Genomic DNA, 20,320 nt, shown 5'->3' on the forward strand with positions numbered 1-20,320 from the left:
TGAATACTACTGCGCACAGGCATACCTTGTGTTGAATCTATCGTTGTAAATGGTTCCTCTGGCTTTCAGGAAAACCTACGTTGCGATGGTCGCAGCTGCCTGGAGTACCGATTCTTGGAGCTAGAAACAGGCATAGTGTCCAACTGCAGTGGGTCTTCGCACGTCAGGCTAGTACGTACTCTACTGAAACAAAATGTTGGTTATCGCACCGTTGCATTCTTATCCTAGCTTCTACGCTGCTTAACTGAACCCTATATGGCACCTTCCAGCCTGGTTGTCTTGAATGAACTAAGCAGCCGTTAACATTGTGACCTTGCAGGCGAACACTGACATCTTGGTTGGAATCAAGGCAGAACTTGATGCTCCTGACCCCTGTGCACCTCAGCAAGGCCGCATTGAGTTCTTTGTGGATTGGTAAGTCGTGAGCATGAAGAAGAGCTGGAAAGAGACAAACTGGTGTAGCATTATTTTGGAGGTGTGTTTTAAGATACCGAGCTTCAGAAACTTCAGGACTTCAGAAACGCACACTAACATAAAGGAGTACACGAACACGACGACTGTAGAAAAGCAGCTGTTTATTCACACAGCCATTCGTCAAGGGTAAAAGAAAGAGCGGGCACGAACAGCTTAAAAAGAAACTATAAAATGCGTAGTGGATTATGCCAGTAAAGCCCAAGTAATTTCAAGAAGAATGCACATGGACAAGTTATTTTTCTCTGAATGCATGCACTCGATTAAATCTTGTGTAGTCGTACATCTTTTGAATATGGGACATTTCTGCATATCTCAAAGCCACATATGTGCTAGCACCTTCGTTTTCACTTGATGGTACTTCAAACGTAAAATTGAAATTACTGAATTCGTCCATAACTATGTGCTTTTCATGATTCTGAAGATGCTAGAAACGTACTGAAACTAAACTTCTTATTGACAGGAAAAATTGGTGCCTGAAGAGGTTAAATATAAAGTCTTTAAAACCTTTAGAATAATTTGTATGTATTTTCTTTTTGATGATAAATTTTTCTTTCAGCTATCAAACTGTGCAGAACATGCGGGCTTCCTTATATGCATGGCTAGCATCCCAGTTGTACCCCGTTGCAAAATTGTTACTGATGCTCTTACTGAGCATGCTTAGACAGCGCCCAGTTGTCTTTCATGCTCCTTTCTGCACAAAAGGAGTATGGTGTACACCGAAACACTTGTGGAATCAATGAATCTTTGGTTAGCTCTTATTTTACATTCCTCATACGGTCTTTTCACTGTTTTGGACTTTTTTAGGAACTTTAAAGGGGCTGATAACAATATGCTTACGTTGTATTGGTTGCTCTTTTTATTTGATTTTTTTAGTCTTACAATGCCTTCAAGGTATGGCAGAGCCACAAGTTTTTTCATTACTGGTATTTTGTCCAGTTTGTATTTTGTAAAGACTGTAAAGATTGGGACTAAAATATCATCTGGATGACCTTTGCCACCTGAACCTAACACATGAAAAGTCGGTACTTTCTTCAAGCTTGTGGATACATTTTATAGTCGACTTCCCAAGGCATTTTTTTTTAAACTATCCTTTTGTCTAAGAAACAGTCATGTTCAGGGGAGCCCTTCTTTTTTGGAAGGTCAGAAGTTAGTCTATACATAAGCATTAAAGCAGAAACTGTAAACCTTTAGCTTTTCAGTATCTGCCTTAGCTGCTTGTCAAGAAACATGCCTGGCTGCCATAGCCAGTGCTGTTCAGTGCTGTCTTTGGCTGAAATACGAACTTTGATTCACCATTTTTCTCTTGCACAACCCCCAGCACTGTTCATAATAGGGACTGGGTTCTTAGAAGCTTGTTTGAGTTTTATTTTCAATCTTGCTTTGGATTGTCAGAATCTGCTGCCTTGAAGATTCACTCATGCTGCTAATAATTGCCAACTAATGACAATTTTCCAACTCCTTGCTTGCCTTTATATCTTGACTTGAGTCTCTTGAATCTGCATAGATGCATTTAGGTTATTATTGGCTCATTTCTTGGTCTTTGCTACATGTCACATTTATTTGATTATGGGCCAACTTGTTTTGTTGTTGTTGTTGATGTTGTTGCATCTTAGAGTTGATTTATGGTAATCAAAAAATTGTTTAACGTCCCGAAGTGGCACACTTGCTACCAAGATGCAGTTGTGAGATCAGTCTCCAAATTATTTTAGTATACCTTATGTCCTTTCACATGCGCCCAAAATACAAGACACAAGGGTTCTCGCTTCACCACCGTCTGAATGTGGCCACCGCAACTGGCAATAAAACCCACGACTTCATGCTCAGTAGGTATAGTCACTAAGCCACCACGCTGGGTGTTGACTTATAGTCATGACGAGAGTCAACTTATAATAATCAAAAAAACAGTTGAAGAAACTTCAGGAAGTGCTGCGTTTCAGTTATGTTCAATAGCCTGAAGGGTGGTACCTTCTGGAAAGAATGCAAAATGCTGAAGAAACATCTGCCAATGACAAACTGTTAAATTCAGAGGGTGTGACCTGCAATAGTGGGCTTCACTGTGAAGTTTACTGTGTCGGAACTAACATTAAAATATTTATCCTTGAAATTTTCATGTGCTCTATTGAAAATGTGGGTCAACCTGTATAATAATCCTGATGTGTCCCAAAACTTTGAAGGGTTGACCTACATTCATACAAAACCTATAGTCAAATAAATATAAATAAACGTCAGTTGAATGTCGGCAACACCTTTTACCGTGCATCCTTTGTTTACCTTAAATATAATGTCATGCTTCATTGTGCAGTGAGTACTCTCAGTATTAAATACCTGTTTTATTCTAACAGAAGAGAGATGTTTGATATTTGCCAAGTCTTTTTAGGATTGTATATTTGCTGTATTGGTGCTGCCATGCAGCACAAATGTAAAAGAGGGATTTATATTTATGTGAGTTGCCTGCGTGGTTTCAGCACTGCTAATGCTGACCCCGTATTTGAAGGAAGAGGTGGAGAAGAGATCGCTACTGAAATCAGATCAGCCTTGGCTCGAACTTACAGATCTCCAAAATGTCTTGACCTGAAGTCTTTGGCGGTTGTTCCTGGTCAACAAGCGTGGGTCCTCTATGTGGATGTTTTGGTATGTGTGCTGACAAGCAAACAAATTAAAGCAGAGTTGCAAACTGCTAACCACATGGTTTATAGGTTGGTTATGGCCATGATGCATATTATTCCTTTCTTTTCAAGTAAGCATTTATTTCTGTCTCGAATAGCTAATATGTGAGAAGAATGGGGGGATCGAGGGGCTCTATAGCTATTGTTCTCTTGCTACACCACTAGTAGTTGCTTCTTTCTGGTACCTTGGGTACCTGGGTACTTGAACAGATGCATTCAGTGGTAGATAACAGAGCCATGAACACCTCAGCCAAGTGATGTTGTGAACTTCAAGAGGTGTAAAGGTGTAAAGTGCAACAGTAGAGATTGCAGACTGAATGACGGCATTAAAGAAATGGCATTACAAACTATGCTGACAGCTTGGACAGTGTGTTTATCATGTTGGGGGCTTCATTAGCAGCACAATGTTACGATTTAAATTGTAGTGCTGGAAATTGCAAGCAAACAGCTAAAGGAATATGGCATTGATATGGTGCTCTTCACATTGCCTGCAGGTCAGAAAGGTCTGACAGATGTGGTCAGGGGTGTAAGAGGACACCATTTTTCTGTAAATGGAAAGTTGATGTTGCCGAGGGTTCAAACATCGTGACATTCGTCTTGTTACTATACAGTAGACCCGTTAATTCGACTCTGGATAATTTGTTTTATTTTTCCGGTTAATTCGATACCAGCAAAAGGTTCCGGCCGGCGTCTTTATTTTCGTGGGCCTAAACTTCCGTTATTTTTTTCATGGAATTGGCTTTCGCCGGGTAATTCGAACTTCACCAGTCATAACGCACGTACCTGACCCTTATGGTGAATCCGATAGCGACCCCTTTAGTGGCAGCGTCTGTCTCAGCGGAGCTCAGCGAACACAGTATGCATTGAGCACACGTCACCTCTCGTCGAAAACGCGTATTTTCGGCCCGCTCTAGGAATGTTTTAAAGCAGTAAACGTAGCTCATATTTTTTTAATGGTATTTATCCGATTTTAACGCGCGTTTAAAAAAAAGAAAGATTGGGCCGAAAATTGCGTGATGCGCGCGGACACGAAACCAAAATCGCCTTCGCAGTGTATGTGTGCTTTGCCGCATAACACAAATGTATTGCGGCGAAGGTAACTTTTAAGGAAAACCGTGTGGCGAAACTTGCATTACGAAACCGGCCCCAATTTTGCAATAACTTGCTAAAAAATCGTGTGCGCGTTAAGCTTCTATTTTCCTTAGAGCTTTAATGTCATTTCCGCCTAGTTGTTTACTGCTTTGAACACGTAGAAAGCGCGCGCGCGCGTTTGATTCGGGGCCGTGTTAGAATCGGGTAAATACTGCCAAATGAAACCGTGGTTTGTTCTAGCGTTTTCGTGCATCTTGTTTAATTCGACCCTCCTGATAATTCGATGTATTTTGTTGGTCCCGTCAGAGTCGAATTAGTGGAAGTCGACTGTACTATGCAGCTGTGTTGAGGATACTACTCGCGTAAGTAGTAGTGGGGTAAATGTGGTAAGGTTCGTGTTTTGTTCAGTGGTTTATTGTGACATTCCTTAGATTTATGCTATGTCATATGAGTGAGATCTTTTGCCATTGAAGATGATTAATTTGCTTTTACTGTAGTGCCTCAGCCATAACCAACCCTCTTTGGAAGTGCATGTGGCATACATTTCAAAAATAAATAACACTACCATGTACTGGGAAAGTCAGACGTATCCAACATTTCTAGCAAACCTTGAGCAAAGTTTTGCTACAGGGAGAATATTTGCTACCCGTGTTTTAGTTTGAACGTTTTTTCCTTAACAACTTTGACATAAGAAAAAAATCTGCAGCTGAGTTGCACTGTAGGCAAGTTGCTATATTGTCAACTTTGCCATGTATGGGAGGTATTCAGGACTGTAGGACAGATATTTGAAATAAAATTAAATATATACTCATAATCTGATGCACCTTTTATTTCACCGATTCTTGATAAACATTTTGTGTGGCAATGATGACTCTATCCACAACCAGGACCTTGTATGTTGGCCTCTGGTGAGGTTGCAGTGAAAGTTGTCTGACAGGCTCTCTGGTGCAATGTAGGCAGTGATGTGGATGGAAGCATTAGAAATAAAATTGTTGGGTTTTACGTGCCAAAACCACTATCCGATTATGAGGCATGTCGTATTAGGAGACTCCATGTGAACACCAGCCAAATTTCTTTACTGTGTAACCAAATGGCCTGGAACTCATGATTTTTAGACTGCATTTGATGCACCCCATTTTTCCTTCCAGGGTTGGTTGTCTGAGAGCCCCCACAGAGTGGCTTTTGTTTACGGGGCCTCGTTCAAAATGAACAAAATTCAAAGCAATATGGCTGAATGCACAGGCAAGTAATAAACCTTATCGAAGAAATGACGTGCAGCGTGGGAACATCTTGGCTGCCCATAAAAATTCGTAATGGGAGTGCACCGTGGGTATAACTTTCAGGTGGCTACCTCTGTGAGCATGAAATGGACTCACTGACTCACCAAATGCACTCTTTAAGCTGAAGTGCCTGTCAGCCTGGTGACGCAGCTATGCAACTTGGCCTGTGTGTTCAGAAAACTTCTTTCTCTTACGGTAATATATATGTGGCTCCCTCATTAGTTTACTTCACATAAAGCTGCCTAATATAGTTTAAATATTTGTTGTGAAAAAGGCAGAGTGTGTCACTTCTCTGTGCACTTGAGCTGGTTTATTGTTCAGTTCTAGCACATGATCGAATTACTCGATTTTTTTTTTAGGTACAGGGGGAGATGTTGGCATGAAATTCCTTGGAGAGGCGGTATTCATGGTGGTGCGGAGTATTGTCCATAACGCCAGGCTTCCATAGTGACAAATCTTGGTGTAAAGCTAACAACATTTACAAAAAGAAAAAAATGCTGTCAAATTTGTTATTGCACATTGCACGGTAAAGTAGAATTGAATCGCATTGACTTCCTATACTCAAGGTTTCAATTTGAATCCTTATCCAAGCTGCTATATTCAACAGGTCTGAATTGGCACTTCAATTCAGCAGGGAGAAAACAAAGCTGCTAAGAGCTAATAGAAGTACAGTTGGTGCCTCATTATTATAACACTCAGTAATATGAATGACTCGATTTACGGGCAACTTTTGTGGGCACCACGTTTTTTACAGCGAAGCTGTATATAGCTACCCTCCAGGCGGTGGTTGGTGTCCGTCCATCTATGTGTCACATCGACACGAAAAAAATTTCGTTTCCAGTTTCTCACGAATGCTCTGTAGCTCTAACTCGAATGTAGGTATCTTGAAAAAATCATACTGAAATTGGCCGCTAAGACGACTCTATCATTACACCGAGTTTCATTTACTCCCTCCTTCTACGGAGAGAGTATGGTTACAGAAAATGGGTGTAACTCTTGTTTTCTCCAAACTATCCTGAAACAAATTATATGACAATTAGCTGCTAAGCCAACTCGTAACATTACACCGAGTTTTGTCCACTTTTCATAATTACGTAGTTCACAGTGAAGTTGTAAATATTGTGAAATTCCCATTTGCCTTACGGCAGTACGAGCACACATCACTACTTCATAAAAGAGTAACAATAAATGACGCCACAGTCAAAATATGTATTCATTGTCGGTGTCCTTCAATAATAGTAATAGTAATAATAATGATAATAATAACTATATATAAGTAGGTGCGTTGATTGAGGTAAAACACACCACAGCTTCGCTGCTCATCCTTCTTCACCCAGTGCATGGGCTGATGAATTTTTAAATAAATTTGTGCCTAGTTAATATGGAAACTCGCTGTTCGTACAATGAGGACAAGAGGCACAAAGCCCGTAGAACCCTGTGTATTTCTGTTTCTAATGTGGACAGCGATGGCGTGGATATGAGCTCCTCTAAATGAAGCTGAAACCCCCGCTCACAATAAGGGCAAAATGGTCAAGGCGTGCCAGTGGCAGCAAGATGTGCTGGTAGCACAACCTCATCAGTCAGCATCTCTCCAAGCTCGGCAGTCACATGACAGCTTCAATACTCGCATGTTTTATGAAGTGTATGTGTTTTCTGAGGAAAAAGACTGGGACTTTTACGTGTTCAGTTCTACTGGCATCCTAGCTGTACACAAAATTCTGTGGCAACGGAGCAGCTTTTCTTCTTACATGCCATCTTTGTCAACATGCTATAGCTCTTCTAAGGAAGAAGTGCGCCGTGCAGAGCTCCGCAGCTGGATTGCCAGCGCTACTGAAGTGGGGCTCGGGCTAGATGCTGTTCCTGGTGTGACTAGCTAAGGCTACGTTGCGTCTTCCTGTCGGTGTCCTTTGTGTCGTCCACAGCCGTGTTGGACTTCTTTGCCATAATTGGTGGAGATTTGCTGGGTCTCCTGTAATCCTGGAATTGCGCGGCCGGACTCTCCCTGCCATCATGACCACCGAAAGCGCCATGAGCTTTACACCACCTGCTCCCCAGTCCTCCGTATGCCCCGGCACACTCCGTCAGCGGGACTTTCCCATCTTCTGCGGCACTGACGACCACGACATTGATGACTGGCTCTCATCATACGAACACTCCGTCGTCATCATACGAACACGCGTCAGTCTGAACAACAATGGGATGACATCAGGAAATTGACCACCGTCCCTTTTTACCTCACCGGAATTGCCCACTTGTGGTTTCGGAACCACGAAAGCGAAGCCCCAAGCTGGACGGTGTTCAAGACAAAGTTCAGCAACGTCTTCGGCCGCCCTGCTGTTCAAAAACTTCGTGCCAAACAGCGTCTGCAGTCGCACTCTCAGCAGCCTGGTGAGACCTTTACCAGCTACATCGAAGATGTCCTCAATCTCTGTAAATGCGTTGATGCATCCATGACTAAGGGCAATAAAATCAAGCATATAATGAAGAGTATCGACGAAGACGTGTTTCAGATGCTCATTTCAAAGAGCCCCTCTACTGTTGCCCAAGTTATTGAACTGTGCCAAAGCTATGACAAGCTCTGCCGTCAACGCCTTCTCACCCGCCGTCCTGTTCCCCATGAGGAATCGTCTGGCTTGACCTCTCCTTTTCAAGATTCCACCCTCCTCTCGCAGATCACGGCTTTCGTCCGGGAAGAAGTTGCTCGCCAGCTCTCCCTCATCTCCAATCCACTGCAGTCAGCTTTGTCCCTTAGTTCGACCCTACGACACATTATAGAACAAGTGTCCGAGGTCCTTCCTCTGGAACGGGCGCCTCAACTCACCGCCCATTGACTTGCGCTGACTCCGTCGCACGACCACGACCACTGACCTTCCGGACTCCACCTCCAATGCCTAGCCCTGTTTTTACCTCCACGCTGCCACAACCTCCAGTCCATCGAGTAATTAACCCCTGGCGCATAGCGGACAATAGGCCCATCTGCTGTTCGTGCGGTATTCCCGGACACGTTGCACGCCTGTGCCGCCGCCGTCCACTTCATCCAAGTGACGACCCACGCACAGCCACGTACGACCAACCGTTGTCTTACGCTCGAGACCGTGATTTACCGCTTCCCCGCCCAAGCCTTCGCCCAGTTTCTGACAGCCGTTCACCTCCTCGTCGTCACTCGCTCTCCCTGATGCGTCGACGTCCCTCTACTGCTGACACAGTGGCGCACTTCCCGAGGCAAGAACTGTGTCATCGCCGCAACGCTCAAGCCCTCTTCTTTCACCACCCAACATTATTGATGTCGCTGTTGAAGGTGTCTCTGCTCTTGCCCTCATTGACACAGGTGCCCCCATATCTGTGATTGCTGAAAAACTATGCCGCTCAATGCAAAAAGTTACGACGCCTTCCTTCAGTCCTTTACTCCGCACGACCACAGCACAGAACGTTCAGCCAGTGGCTGCGTGCACCGTCAGACTTGAAATTCAAGGAGTGCTCTATACAGTCGAGTTCGTCATTCTTCCCCACTGTTGCCGCAATATTATTTTAGGTTGGAATTGCCTCTCCCGTCACCAAGTTGTCATTGATTGCTCCCATGCAGAAGTCGCCTTCTCTTCGCTTGGCAATGCCATATCTGGTGACATTTCGCTTTCGTGCACCAAGTTGTCCCTCACTGACGACAGCCAAATACGTCCGCATGCATCCAGTTTGGCATCTGTATCCTGTTCCATTGCCTCCGACTCTACCGTACTCTTCACACCTTCCACTCCTTTCGTTCATCGCCACCTCTCACTACTTCCAGCTGCGCTGCTTGGCCTTCAAGCTGGTGCGACTCACCTTCCTGTATGCAAACAACCACTTCCCATTCCTGATTACATTGCTTCGCGGTGAATCTCTCGGCACTGTGGAGCCTTAAGACACCATTACTACGTTGGAACTCTACACACGACACCCTCTACTGTAGTCCCGTAACTGCCACATCGCCTGAAGACGTCTTCAGCCATGTCATTGACAATGCTTTAAACTCCAAGCAACGCCATGACTTTCTCCGTCTCCTCAAGAAATTTCACCCTGCTTTTGACAGCCATAACATTTCTCTGGGCCGAATGATGACTGTATGTCACCGGATTGACACTGGTTCTCACTCACCGCTATGGCAGCGACCATGCCGCGTATTGTCGACAGAAGACGCGTCATTGATGAGCAAGTAGGTGACATGCTAAAGCGTGGTGTCATTGAACCGTGCGATAGCCTATGGGCATCGTCAGTTGGTTTAGTTAAAAAGAAGGATGGCTCGATCCGCTTTTGCGTGGATTACTGTCACCTAAACAAAATAACCCGAAAGGATGTTTTATCCATTGCCGCGGATCGACGACGCCCTAGACTGCTTACAAGATGCAGAGTTCTTTTCCTCCCTTGATCTACGCTCTGGTTATTGGCAGGTGTATATGGCTGCAGACGATAAGCCTAAAACTGCTTTCATCACACCAGATGGCTTATATGAATTTCATGTGATGCCATTCGGACTTTGCAACGCACCCGCGACTTTTGAGCGGATGATGGACACTATGCTTTGAGGCCTCAAATGGAACACATGCTTGTGTTATTTGGATGATGTAGTAGTGTTTGCGCCAGATTTTTCTACTCACCTTCATCGCTTGGAGCAGGTTTTACGCTGTCTCAGTAACGTTGGCCTCCAATAAACCTGAAAAAATGCCACTTTGGGGCACGCAAGCTGACAATTCTCGGACATGTCGTGTCGAGGGATGGCGTTCTCCCTGATGCCGCTAAGCTCCGTGCTGTTAAAGAATTCCCGAGGCCAACGTCTCTAAAAGACTTGCGCAGTTTCATTGGCCTCTGCTCGTACTTCCGCCACTTTATTGGAAATTTCGCTTCGATTATGGCACCTCTGACAGACCAGATTATGGCACCTCAGACGCTCTCTTCGGGGAGACCCCAATCTTTCCGCGTGGTCGCCGGATTGGGATAATGCCTTCGCTACGCTACATCGCCTGTTCACAACACCACCAATCCTGCACTATTTCGATACAACTGCTCCGTTGGAAATCTATACGGATGCTAGCGGTGTTGGTCTTGGCGATGTGCTTGCCCAATGAAAGCCCGGCTGCCAAGAATATGTTGTTGCATATGCGAGCCGCGCTCTCATGAAAGCTGAAGCGAACTATTCAGTCACGGAAAAAGAATGTCTAGCGATCATCTGGGCCATCACAAAATTTCGTTCATGCCTGTACGGCCGCTCCTTCAATGTCGTTACCGGTCACCACGCACTTTGCTGGTTGTCGTCTCTCAAGGATCCCTGCAGCCGCCGAGCTCGGCAGGCACTGAGGCTCCAAGAGTACGATATCCGGGTTGTCTACCGCTCAGGCAAGAAGCACGCCGATGCCGATGCTCTTTTGCGCTCGCCTGTCCATGCCGACATTGTCAGTGTCTCTGTCCTAGATGACCCACTTCTCCCGTTCGCTTCCGTCAACATGGCTTTGGAGCAGCGCAAGGACTCCTGGATTTCATCTTTGATAGCTTACATCTCTGATTCACCTGCACACCCACCATCCCGAGCATTACGCCGACAAGCTTCACACTTCGCCCTCCGCTATGAAATCATTTATCGCTGTAACTACAGTTCCGACGCCCGCAAATGGCTGATTGTAATACCCCAGCAGCTCCGCACTGATGTATGTGCCACTTTCCATGCCTACCCTCAGTGCGCACACGCTGGTCTCTTCAAGACCTACACCAGACTACGTCATAGGTTTTATTGGCGCAGTGTGTACACATTTGTGCAAAAGTACATTTGTACTTGCACAGAATGTCAACGCCGCAAGTCTGACCCGTGCCGCCCTTCTGGACCAATGCAACCTCTGCCATGCCCTTTGTGGCCCTTTGACCGGGTTGGGATAGACCTATACAGACCTCTGCCATACACAGCTGCTGGCAATCGCTAGGTCATTGTAGCTATAGACCACCTCACAAGGTATGCAGAAACGGCCGCTCTACCAGCCGCGACGGCTCGTGACGTTGCCTTCTTCCTGCTTCAATGCTTCATTCTATGTCGCAGTGCTACCCGCGAACTCTTGAGCGACCGAGGCCGTGTCTTTCTCGCCGATGTCATTCAAGAAATTCTCGTTGAATGCCCCATTATTCATCGCTGTACCACCGCATATTACCCGCAAACAAATGGATTGCGCTTTAACCGAACTCTTGGCAACATGCTTTCGGTGTATGTCGCCTCCAACCACACCAACTGGGACCTCACCCTTCCCTATGTCACATACGCCTACAATACGGCACCCCAGTCAACGATGGACTTTTCTCCCTTCTTTCTTCTATATGGCCACGAACCATCATTTCCCATTGACACTCTTCTTCCTTACTGTGCTGACTTATCAGAGGGTACACCGGTTTCCAAAGCCGCCTGGTATGCAGAAGAATGTTGGCAACTAGCTCGCTCCCTTACAACGCAAGAACAAGCGCTGCAGAAATTTCGTCATGATGACAGGTGCCCCCACCACCAGTTTTCGCTTAACGCTCTCGTTTGGTTATGGGTGCCTCCTACTTGACACCAGGTGTTTCCTCCATGTTTATATCCCGATACCATAAACCCTACCGGGTTCTACAGCAAACTTCTCCGGTGAACTACGTCATCGAACCTCTGACGCCCCTTAAAAACCTGCGTCGCTAAGGCCGTGAAACTGTGCACATAGATCGGCTCTAGCCGTATCACGAGCTCTTCGTCCTCACGATGCCTTAGGCCTCCTGTGTGGCTCAGTCTTCAGCGAGGGGGGAAAGTTGTAAGGAAGAAGAAGTGCGCCGTGCAGAGCTCTGCAGCCGGATCGCCAGCACTACTGAAGTGGGGCTTGGGCTAGACGCTGTTCCTGGTGTGACTGGCTAATCCTACGCTGTTGCATCTTCCTGTTGGTGTCCTTCGTGTCGTCCACAGCCGTGTCGGACTTCTTAGCCATACTCTCTCTATACTGCACGGCCCCTCTATGGGATTCAGCTTCTTTGAGTGAAAGCTCCATACTGTCGCAACCCTCGTTGCGCAAAGGGTGATTCAAACTGTACTGCGATTTTTTTCTCACCTAGTGGGGAACAGAATAGCCTACTTCACAGGTCAAACTGTCTCAAATTTCACTTCTACTTTACCGTGCAATGTGCAATAACAAATTTGACAGCATTTATTTCTCTTTATAAATGTTGTTAGCTTTACTTCAAGATTCGTCACTATGGATGCCTGACATTATGGACAATATTGGTCAGAGACCAAAGTGTCCATAGTAATGAGGCCTGACTCTATTAATCCAGGTACATACAAATTAGGAAAGCTAACTGAGCTACCAAAAAAAAAAAAGCATGTTCTTTGACTGACATCAATGATTGAGTACAGCTGGAAAGTAGATGCAGTCCAAGCTCTGTGGTCACAAAATTAATAAACTAATGCATTGTGATACATTTGCAGATGTCTTTGCAGGCGCAGTGTGGTAAAGGTGGAATTAGGTTGTTTCCCTGCAAAGTGCCGGGCAATGTACAGCCTTTTGCAAAAGTATACGAGTCACTCCGTGCCTTCGCCATATATGTTGTCCAGCTGTGTAATACGGTTTTTGTGGTTCTCCTGACAATCCAGACAACTGGATGGTGTGTATGAAAGTTCTTTTCATCGCCAAGGTCATTGGAACTTGCAGTGTACCAAAGAAACACCCTAGAGAGACACTAAAGGCAAATATTAATACGACATGGACTGTTAAAATGCTATTCCAGAAACCTCACAGCACTTGTTTCATGCCGAGAAAGGACCTAGTTCTAGAGAAAATCATGACTGAAGGGGTTGCATTCCTCTAGTACAAGGCAAATCACCTGCCTTGGGCAAGGTGGTGTGACGCTGCATACGTCACTACATGCCTGTATTGCCGTCGGTGAATAAAAACAGCCCACGAGAGTTGGCACTAAGGTGTTTTGCGGGGCCAGAGACTGGCCAGAAACATGGTGGACACCGCATTTTCTGCTGCTTGCAGTTAGTATGACCTTCACGAGTTTGCAAAACCACCATAGCACTACGCAATACCATAACTACCGAAGTGTGACAGCAGGAGCAGTGTGAAGTTAAATAAAAACAAAACCTTTTGACCACTGGCTTCATTGTCAAGGGTAACATCAATTAGTTATTTTTTTTTCTCATAATTGAATAGAAGTGGGCAAGTAGCATTTTCTTCCCTTTTATAATGCAATGCTACAATATTTTTATTATGAGTGGTTGAGTACTAGTGAAACAATAATAATGAAGCGTTACAATGTCATTCGACTAGTTCGACTAATGATCAAATCATGCCCTACATTTACCTCAGTTTCTTGCTTACTAAAGCTCTGTTCTCAATAATATTTGACTCCTTAGACATTTTCAAGCATTAATATGTCACTTTATTGACTTAATATTTGCTTTAGTGTCTCTTTAAAAAGTCTGTAGTCAACCTGGCAGTCGCAGGCAACGCAGCCTGTATACTTTTGACAAAGACTACATAACCAGTACACCTACCATTCGTTTCCTCCTCAAAGGATAGTTAGCAATGATTTGACAGCCCTGTGTAAGTGCTGGTGGGCCGCTTTCGGATACTGTGCTCTTAGAGGTTGAGCCGATGCTGAAATCAAGGCTGTAACATTCATCAAGGCCGTAACTCCCTACGTTACAGAAGACCAAATTGTGATGTGTATGATGGTATTGCTTTAAAACAGTTTATTTCCTTTATGCATCTTTTGCCTTCTTTCATTGCTGGCTTACTTATTGCAGTATATCAGCAGCTGTGACACTGCGCTGCTGAGCATGAAGTTGCAGTGGTCGCATCCTTATGGGGAATAATGCAAAAATGCTCATGTACCATTCATTGTGTGCACATTAAAGAAACCCAGGTGGTTACAATTAATCTGGAGTGCTCCACTATGGCATGCCTCATAATTTTTTTTACCCCAATGGCTTCTTATGATTGTCATTAAAAGTAAAGCCCCTTGGTACCCGTTATTTTTATTCATTGCACAGTGAGGGTTTTGACAATGGCACACTTTATGCTTTAAATGGCATGAGAGTTTATTGGCTATTTACCTGCTTTCAAGACCACATATTAAGCTACAGCTACAGTTTAATGGGTGTTGCACACCTGCTGCCAGGGCTTTCACGGGTGCTTGCTAACATTCCTATTGCTAGCGTATATGCATAAATACCTAAGAAAGTGGACAGAGGAACAGCCATAGCGATAGCTCAATTGGAAAATCATTGCGTGTGTCATACAGAAGTAGTGTGTTCAGCTCCCACTGGCAGCAGAAGTTGTATTTCCACTTCCAATTTGTTCTAAACTTAGCAATCGTCATCAAGGCACAATTTAAAAGAAAAGAGTTAATTATTCTTTATTTGATGTCTTTTTTACTTCTTATGGTGGTTACTAAAAATGAAACCCATCAGTTCTCCTTAGTCATTTTGCTGAGCCTAATATTGTGCTTACAAATAACCTACAAATGTGTGCAAATGGTTTCTCACTCTAGTAACTTTCTGAAATCCATACCTTGTTTCATTCACTGCTCAGCCTAAACAAAACTGAGCAAATGAAGCTGTGAACAAATAGCTATTTGCTGCATCCTTTCAGGCATCATGAGTAGAGGTGGGGAAATGGTAAGCAGCTCAAAAAAAGAAGCAGAGTGTCAGAAAACATTTATGAGATAGTGGCTAATTGCACACTTAAAACCAGCTGTAGCTGTCTTGTGCACACGAGGAAACGCTTAAATGCTGGGTGCTGCTCTTGTTGGCAGCAGCAGCTGCTTTCACTGTATGGGCAATGACAGCAGAGTGAAAGCATCAACCTAGTATGGACTTGTCCCGGCTTGCAAGCAGAACACTCCCATCTTCTACTGCAAGCTGGCTTATGCTACAGTGCCAGAACCAGTTATAATCGCTTGGTGCACAACAAAAGATACCACAGAACACTGCTTCATTTCATACAAGACACTGGTCTCACAGCTTAGATATAATGCGCACCCTATGTTATGCATTAAGGCAAGTGTCAGTCGCAATAAAAAAAAATGCCTCCAAGGCCAAGCTTTAGCCCGTTTCAGTTGATGATATAAAAGGTATTGCAAAATTTCTGTAGAGCTTGTTAGGTAGTGCTCACCTACATGGAAGGCTTTGTGAAGTATATGATCCAATAAAGATTAGTCTTAAAGTTTTGCACATTCTCATGCCTTGTCGCTTATAGCAACTACAAAAATTACATCCGGCTCAGAATAATTCAAACTCGAAACAGCTACTCAGTTTTGTTTGAATCATCAAAAGTTTTAATATCTGAAGTGAAATGTAATATTATCTAATACAAAACCATGAGCATACCAACTGGTAAAAATACACTGATCATAGTTTTGTTTCTTCACAGTGTCAAATAGAATGCAGGCTACACTTAAAAGATGGCAAAAGCTTTGCAGAGAACATTTTTCATTCAGAAGATTTGAAATTGTTTTTTTGTGAAGAAGTATACTTCCTTATAGCGGTCGACTACCTCGTGAACACTTCAGATTTCTAAGCAAGATTTCCTCTGCAAGTAATAGATTGTCTGTAGTTCTCTATGGATGTCTTAGAATGCCACCATTGGTGGTTATGAAGCTGCATTTTGTCTAGGTGGTCACATTATTTTAGTAGTGCTTCATTTGAGAATGCAGAAAGTTCAAGTGAACTGATAGGTCCATTTACATTTAACAGTGTTTAAGCTGGCTTATCATACTTTTTGAACATTTTGTAATGTTCCCTTATTGTTGTTGCTACCATAGCAACATGCCTTGTGTACAGTAAGGACGAATAGGGACAAACCACATGCCTGTGTAGTGTGCCACTAGGTGCGTCTATTTTCCATGACTGGTAACTTCGGAGTTCTGAGATCTATATGTAGTTATGGTTGAGATACCTTCTTGCTCTCCTCTTTGCACTTACTGGAGGCCATTTACCAAGCTTGATCACTGGCAGCCGCCACTGCAACAAACATGGCAGTCATGCTGGAGCTAACTTTTTATGGAGGCCTTGTGAGCTCAGGTCATGTTTGAGTATGTGGCAATAGAACTGATCCTGATCGTTTGCTCATACTCAGGTTGCTGAGAGTTTGTTTGCTGATTGGTTAGCTATTACTCTACCTATGTGCCGTGTTTGCAGTGGTAGTGTCTCCTTGGAATCGAGCTTGGCAGATGGTCTTCAGTATTTGTGTGAGCAGTGATTGGGGTGGAAGAAGGAACCTTCACCTGCGCAGTTTTCATTCTTTTGTTATTGTTTCTTTTGCTGTAAGGAGGGTTAGGGCTGTAGTGTTGCATAACAGTTTGATGTTCATTGCATCATTAAAAGTAGTTTCATGAACTGTGTGTTCAATGTGGAGTTTTGATACCCTTTCAGATCTTAGAATGTGGTGGAAGCCTGGTCGATGCTGTTTCCGTTGCAGTCAAGGCAGCTTTGTATGACCTAAAGTAAGTGAATAAGTTACGTTAATTTTTGTCTTAGAATAGTTGTCACCAAACAAGTCATATTCATTTGTTGATAATTTAAGTTAACGTCTGCCATTCATTTACACTGAAAGCTCTTGACCATAAGTTCAAAAGCAAAGCCAGCTAATCACTTTATTGCAGGATAAATAAAATTCTGATATTTTTATGAGGTACTAATGTGAAGCAAGACAATAAAGTTCTTGACACAGCAGTTATTCCTTTGAGCTTTCTAAATCACACATAGCAAAGCAGAAATGGCGAGGGTAACGTGCTAAAACACTAAACCTGTGTGTGAGATAATTAACATATAATGCAAGAATGAACTAGTATAGGCAATGAATATGACATGGTAATAACTTACAGTGTGCAATTAAAATGAAAAGAGTGTTTGTAGTGCACTGAAGTAAAACATCACTTTGTCACATGCAAATCAAAATGAGCAGCATGAATGATCCTTGTGCCATAGCATATGGTGTTAATATTCAACAGTGCATGTCGAGCTATTTTAATTTGATGTTATATGAAACTTGCACATACTTATTGTTTTTTGTTTTGCAGTAAAACTTCATTTGACCATAAACAGCAGATATGAGCTAGGAAATGGGGCCACTGATGTTTGTTGATTTGTGTGATCCTTCATGGGCTCATTCATGATGCTTTTGTTTAGACATGTCTTAATGTCATATATATATATATATATATATATATATATATATATATATATATATATATATATATATATATATATATATATATATATAGTCATATCATGAGAAGCCAACAAACACTGACACCAAGGACAACATAGAGGAAATTACTTGTGCTTAATAAATGGAATGGAGAAACGATAAATTAATGGAAATTAAAGAAGATGAAATGGGATTAATGGGATTAAAGTGGATGAAAGTCGTGACGCCTGCGGCAACAAGGACGTTCCACGTCCGCCGCCTAGGTCAGTGAGTGGTGGTGCTGGCTAACACTCCCAGGGTTTACTAGTACACATAAATACCCAAGAAAGTGGATGGGGAAACAGCGCCGCAATAGCTCTATTGGTAGAGCATCGCACGCAAAATGCGAAGGTTGTGGGTTCAGTTCCCACCTGCGGCAAGTTGTTTTTTCATCCACTTTAATTTCCATTAATTTATCATTTCTTCATTCCATTTATTAAAGGGACACTAAAGGTTACCAGAAACTCAAGTTAAAGTGGTAGAGCAATGTTCTAGAATGTCTAAGGCGTCAATATAATCGCGAGCAGAGCTTTAGTAACCCAGAAATTGAGGTAAATGCATGACATGATTTGAGACCCCCCAGCGACATTTCGGTACTAGCCCAATGACGAAATAACTCCTCATAATTTGTGTTACTAATACGCAAGTACTCGTATTAAAAATATAATTTCATTCGATTATAAGACGGAAAAAAATTCTACTTGTCTACGTCCATTCGATTCTGAGAAAAAACATTTTGACGCGACCCATCAGTAATATGGGTGTTCGAAAGGTTTTGTTTTCGCTTGACTCTACGCGCTGTACTCTGCGCTGCGCACGCTTTGGAGTTTCAGTAGTTTGGTTATCGCGTCGTGCTGTGAGGGTTCTGCTGGCTCGTGAAACTTTCATTTGGAACAAGCAGCGAGAATGCCACGTCCATGTGATGTCGTGGGAAGCCCTCGTTGCTTTCCCCCTCCACAGAGCCGGTGTCGGGGCCGCCGTCGTAGTACGCAACGACGCCGGCAGCGCGAGCCCTCAGCAGCAGGTCGCGCTCGTCAGCGCTCAAATCGCTGAAGTTGAGCCCAACATCGCGAGCCAATCTGTCGGTGTCAGGGTCCATTGCGACGAGCATCGAAGTTTGCGTCATAGAATGAAGTACCAGCTTATGGGCGTCTTGTGCTGGAGTTTGAGGTATAGTAGCGGTGCCTGGTGGCGGTGCGGGAAACGACATCTGGGTCGTACCAGCTTGGGTCGTATTGAGCCCTGGCTGTGGCGAAGCACGTTTCTAGGCCGAGTTTTGCGTCGATTCGCACTTTTTTATGCCCCGTTGCAAGTGCGAAAAGGCTCGTCACTTCTCACAGACCACGCCGACCACGCTGCGAGCTCGCCGCAGCCTATAGTTTAACGAAAACGGACTCTCCGTGTGCCGTGGGGCGTAATGCTGGGAGCAGAAGGAATCGGTGATGCCGATCCGGAGAGACCTAGCCCAGCCTCGAAAAGGCGTCACCGTCATTACTTCTGCGTCATAGGCTGCCATGAACAAGAAGGCCTGAATCCCAACATCAGATTCCACCGTTTTCCTTCAAGGCCTCACGAAGTGGAGCGTCGGGCGCGCTGCATAGCTGCAGCTCGTCGCGCTGAGTAAGCGAAACTTCGTGCCATGCTGACTGCTTCGCCTGTCTTGAAGCTTGCTTGATTATCTGCGTTCAAAATTTCGGTCATTTGCACCTACAGTCCCGACAGCAGACCGACATAGCAGCAAGCATGGCTGGTAATTCACGATTCGAGACCCGGCCACAGCGACAAGTAACAATTCGACCTATGCGAAGTGGTGAAGTGTGTGCAAATGAGCACAAATGGTCTGGCTCATTCGATGACAATTCACTACTCCACTACGAGCAGCACAGGTTACGAGAGTTAAATGCGCTCATCCTTGATCTCAAGCCAGCACGTTGAGGCAGCGCAGCAAGGCAGTATTGATTGCAGCACATCGATGTTCAAGCGCTGTCATTAAAGGGACCCTGAAACGCTTTTGACGATTTTCTACAAACGTATTGAGTCGTTAGAGTAGGTCCTTCTGATCATTAATTGACACATCTAAGTGCTCCGCGTAAAGCGTGTAATTAATTATAAGGTTTTAAATATGCACATCGCGGCCGAGCAGCACACTGCTCGGCGGAATTTTAAGCCGCCCCTGCCCATATGACCGAAATCACCCATACGACGTCAGTGGGGCGAGCTATCCGATTGGCTGACAAGGGCGCGTGATGGATAATTTTTCCAACTTTATGGTAAACAACTGATCTTCGTAATAGTTGGAATGTTAGTTAATTTGTTTTTGTGAAAACAAAGTAACATAAAGAGAATGCACAAAAATAATTTTTCAGTACACTTAAGCACTTCCGGCACACAGCATGTGTCGTCTGCTTGTGTTACAACGTACTCCATTTTGACGAGAGCTCCGCGGTCAGAGTCGGTCTCACTCTTTTCGTGAGCACTATGATTCGACTTTGTTGCCTTGTGGACTGCAAACGTAGTGACTGGCAATATGTCAAGCTGCGACATCGTGTCCCTCTGCAAGGCAGCGTACGAGCGAACTAGC

General features: G+C 44.1%; 1 protein-coding gene and 1 non-coding gene across 3 annotated transcripts in view; both read left to right on the forward strand.

The window, feature by feature from the left end:
* The window catches only part of Rrp42 (exosome complex component Rrp42), a 34,663-nt gene that overhangs the window by 326 nt on the left and 14,017 nt on the right, over positions 1-20,320 (forward strand). For both annotated transcript variants that reach the window (XM_070530717.1, XM_070530718.1), the window contains exons 2-5: positions 70-171; positions 320-414; positions 2,940-3,105; positions 16,923-16,993. In XM_070530717.1, the coding sequence (XP_070386818.1) occupies positions 70-171; positions 320-414; positions 2,940-3,105; positions 16,923-16,993 (434 nt within the window). The remainder of the gene's footprint in view (positions 1-69; positions 172-319; positions 415-2,939; positions 3,106-16,922; positions 16,994-20,320) is intronic.
* TRNAL-CAA (transfer RNA leucine (anticodon CAA)) lies at positions 18,046-18,118 on the forward strand. The gene has a single exon. It is a non-coding gene; the product is annotated as a tRNA-Leu (tRNA).

The sequence above is a fragment of the Dermacentor albipictus genome, chromosome 1 (genome assembly GCF_038994185.2).
Source record: "Dermacentor albipictus isolate Rhodes 1998 colony chromosome 1, USDA_Dalb.pri_finalv2, whole genome shotgun sequence".
In the NCBI taxonomy this organism is placed as follows: Eukaryota; Metazoa; Arthropoda; class Arachnida; order Ixodida; family Ixodidae; genus Dermacentor; species Dermacentor albipictus.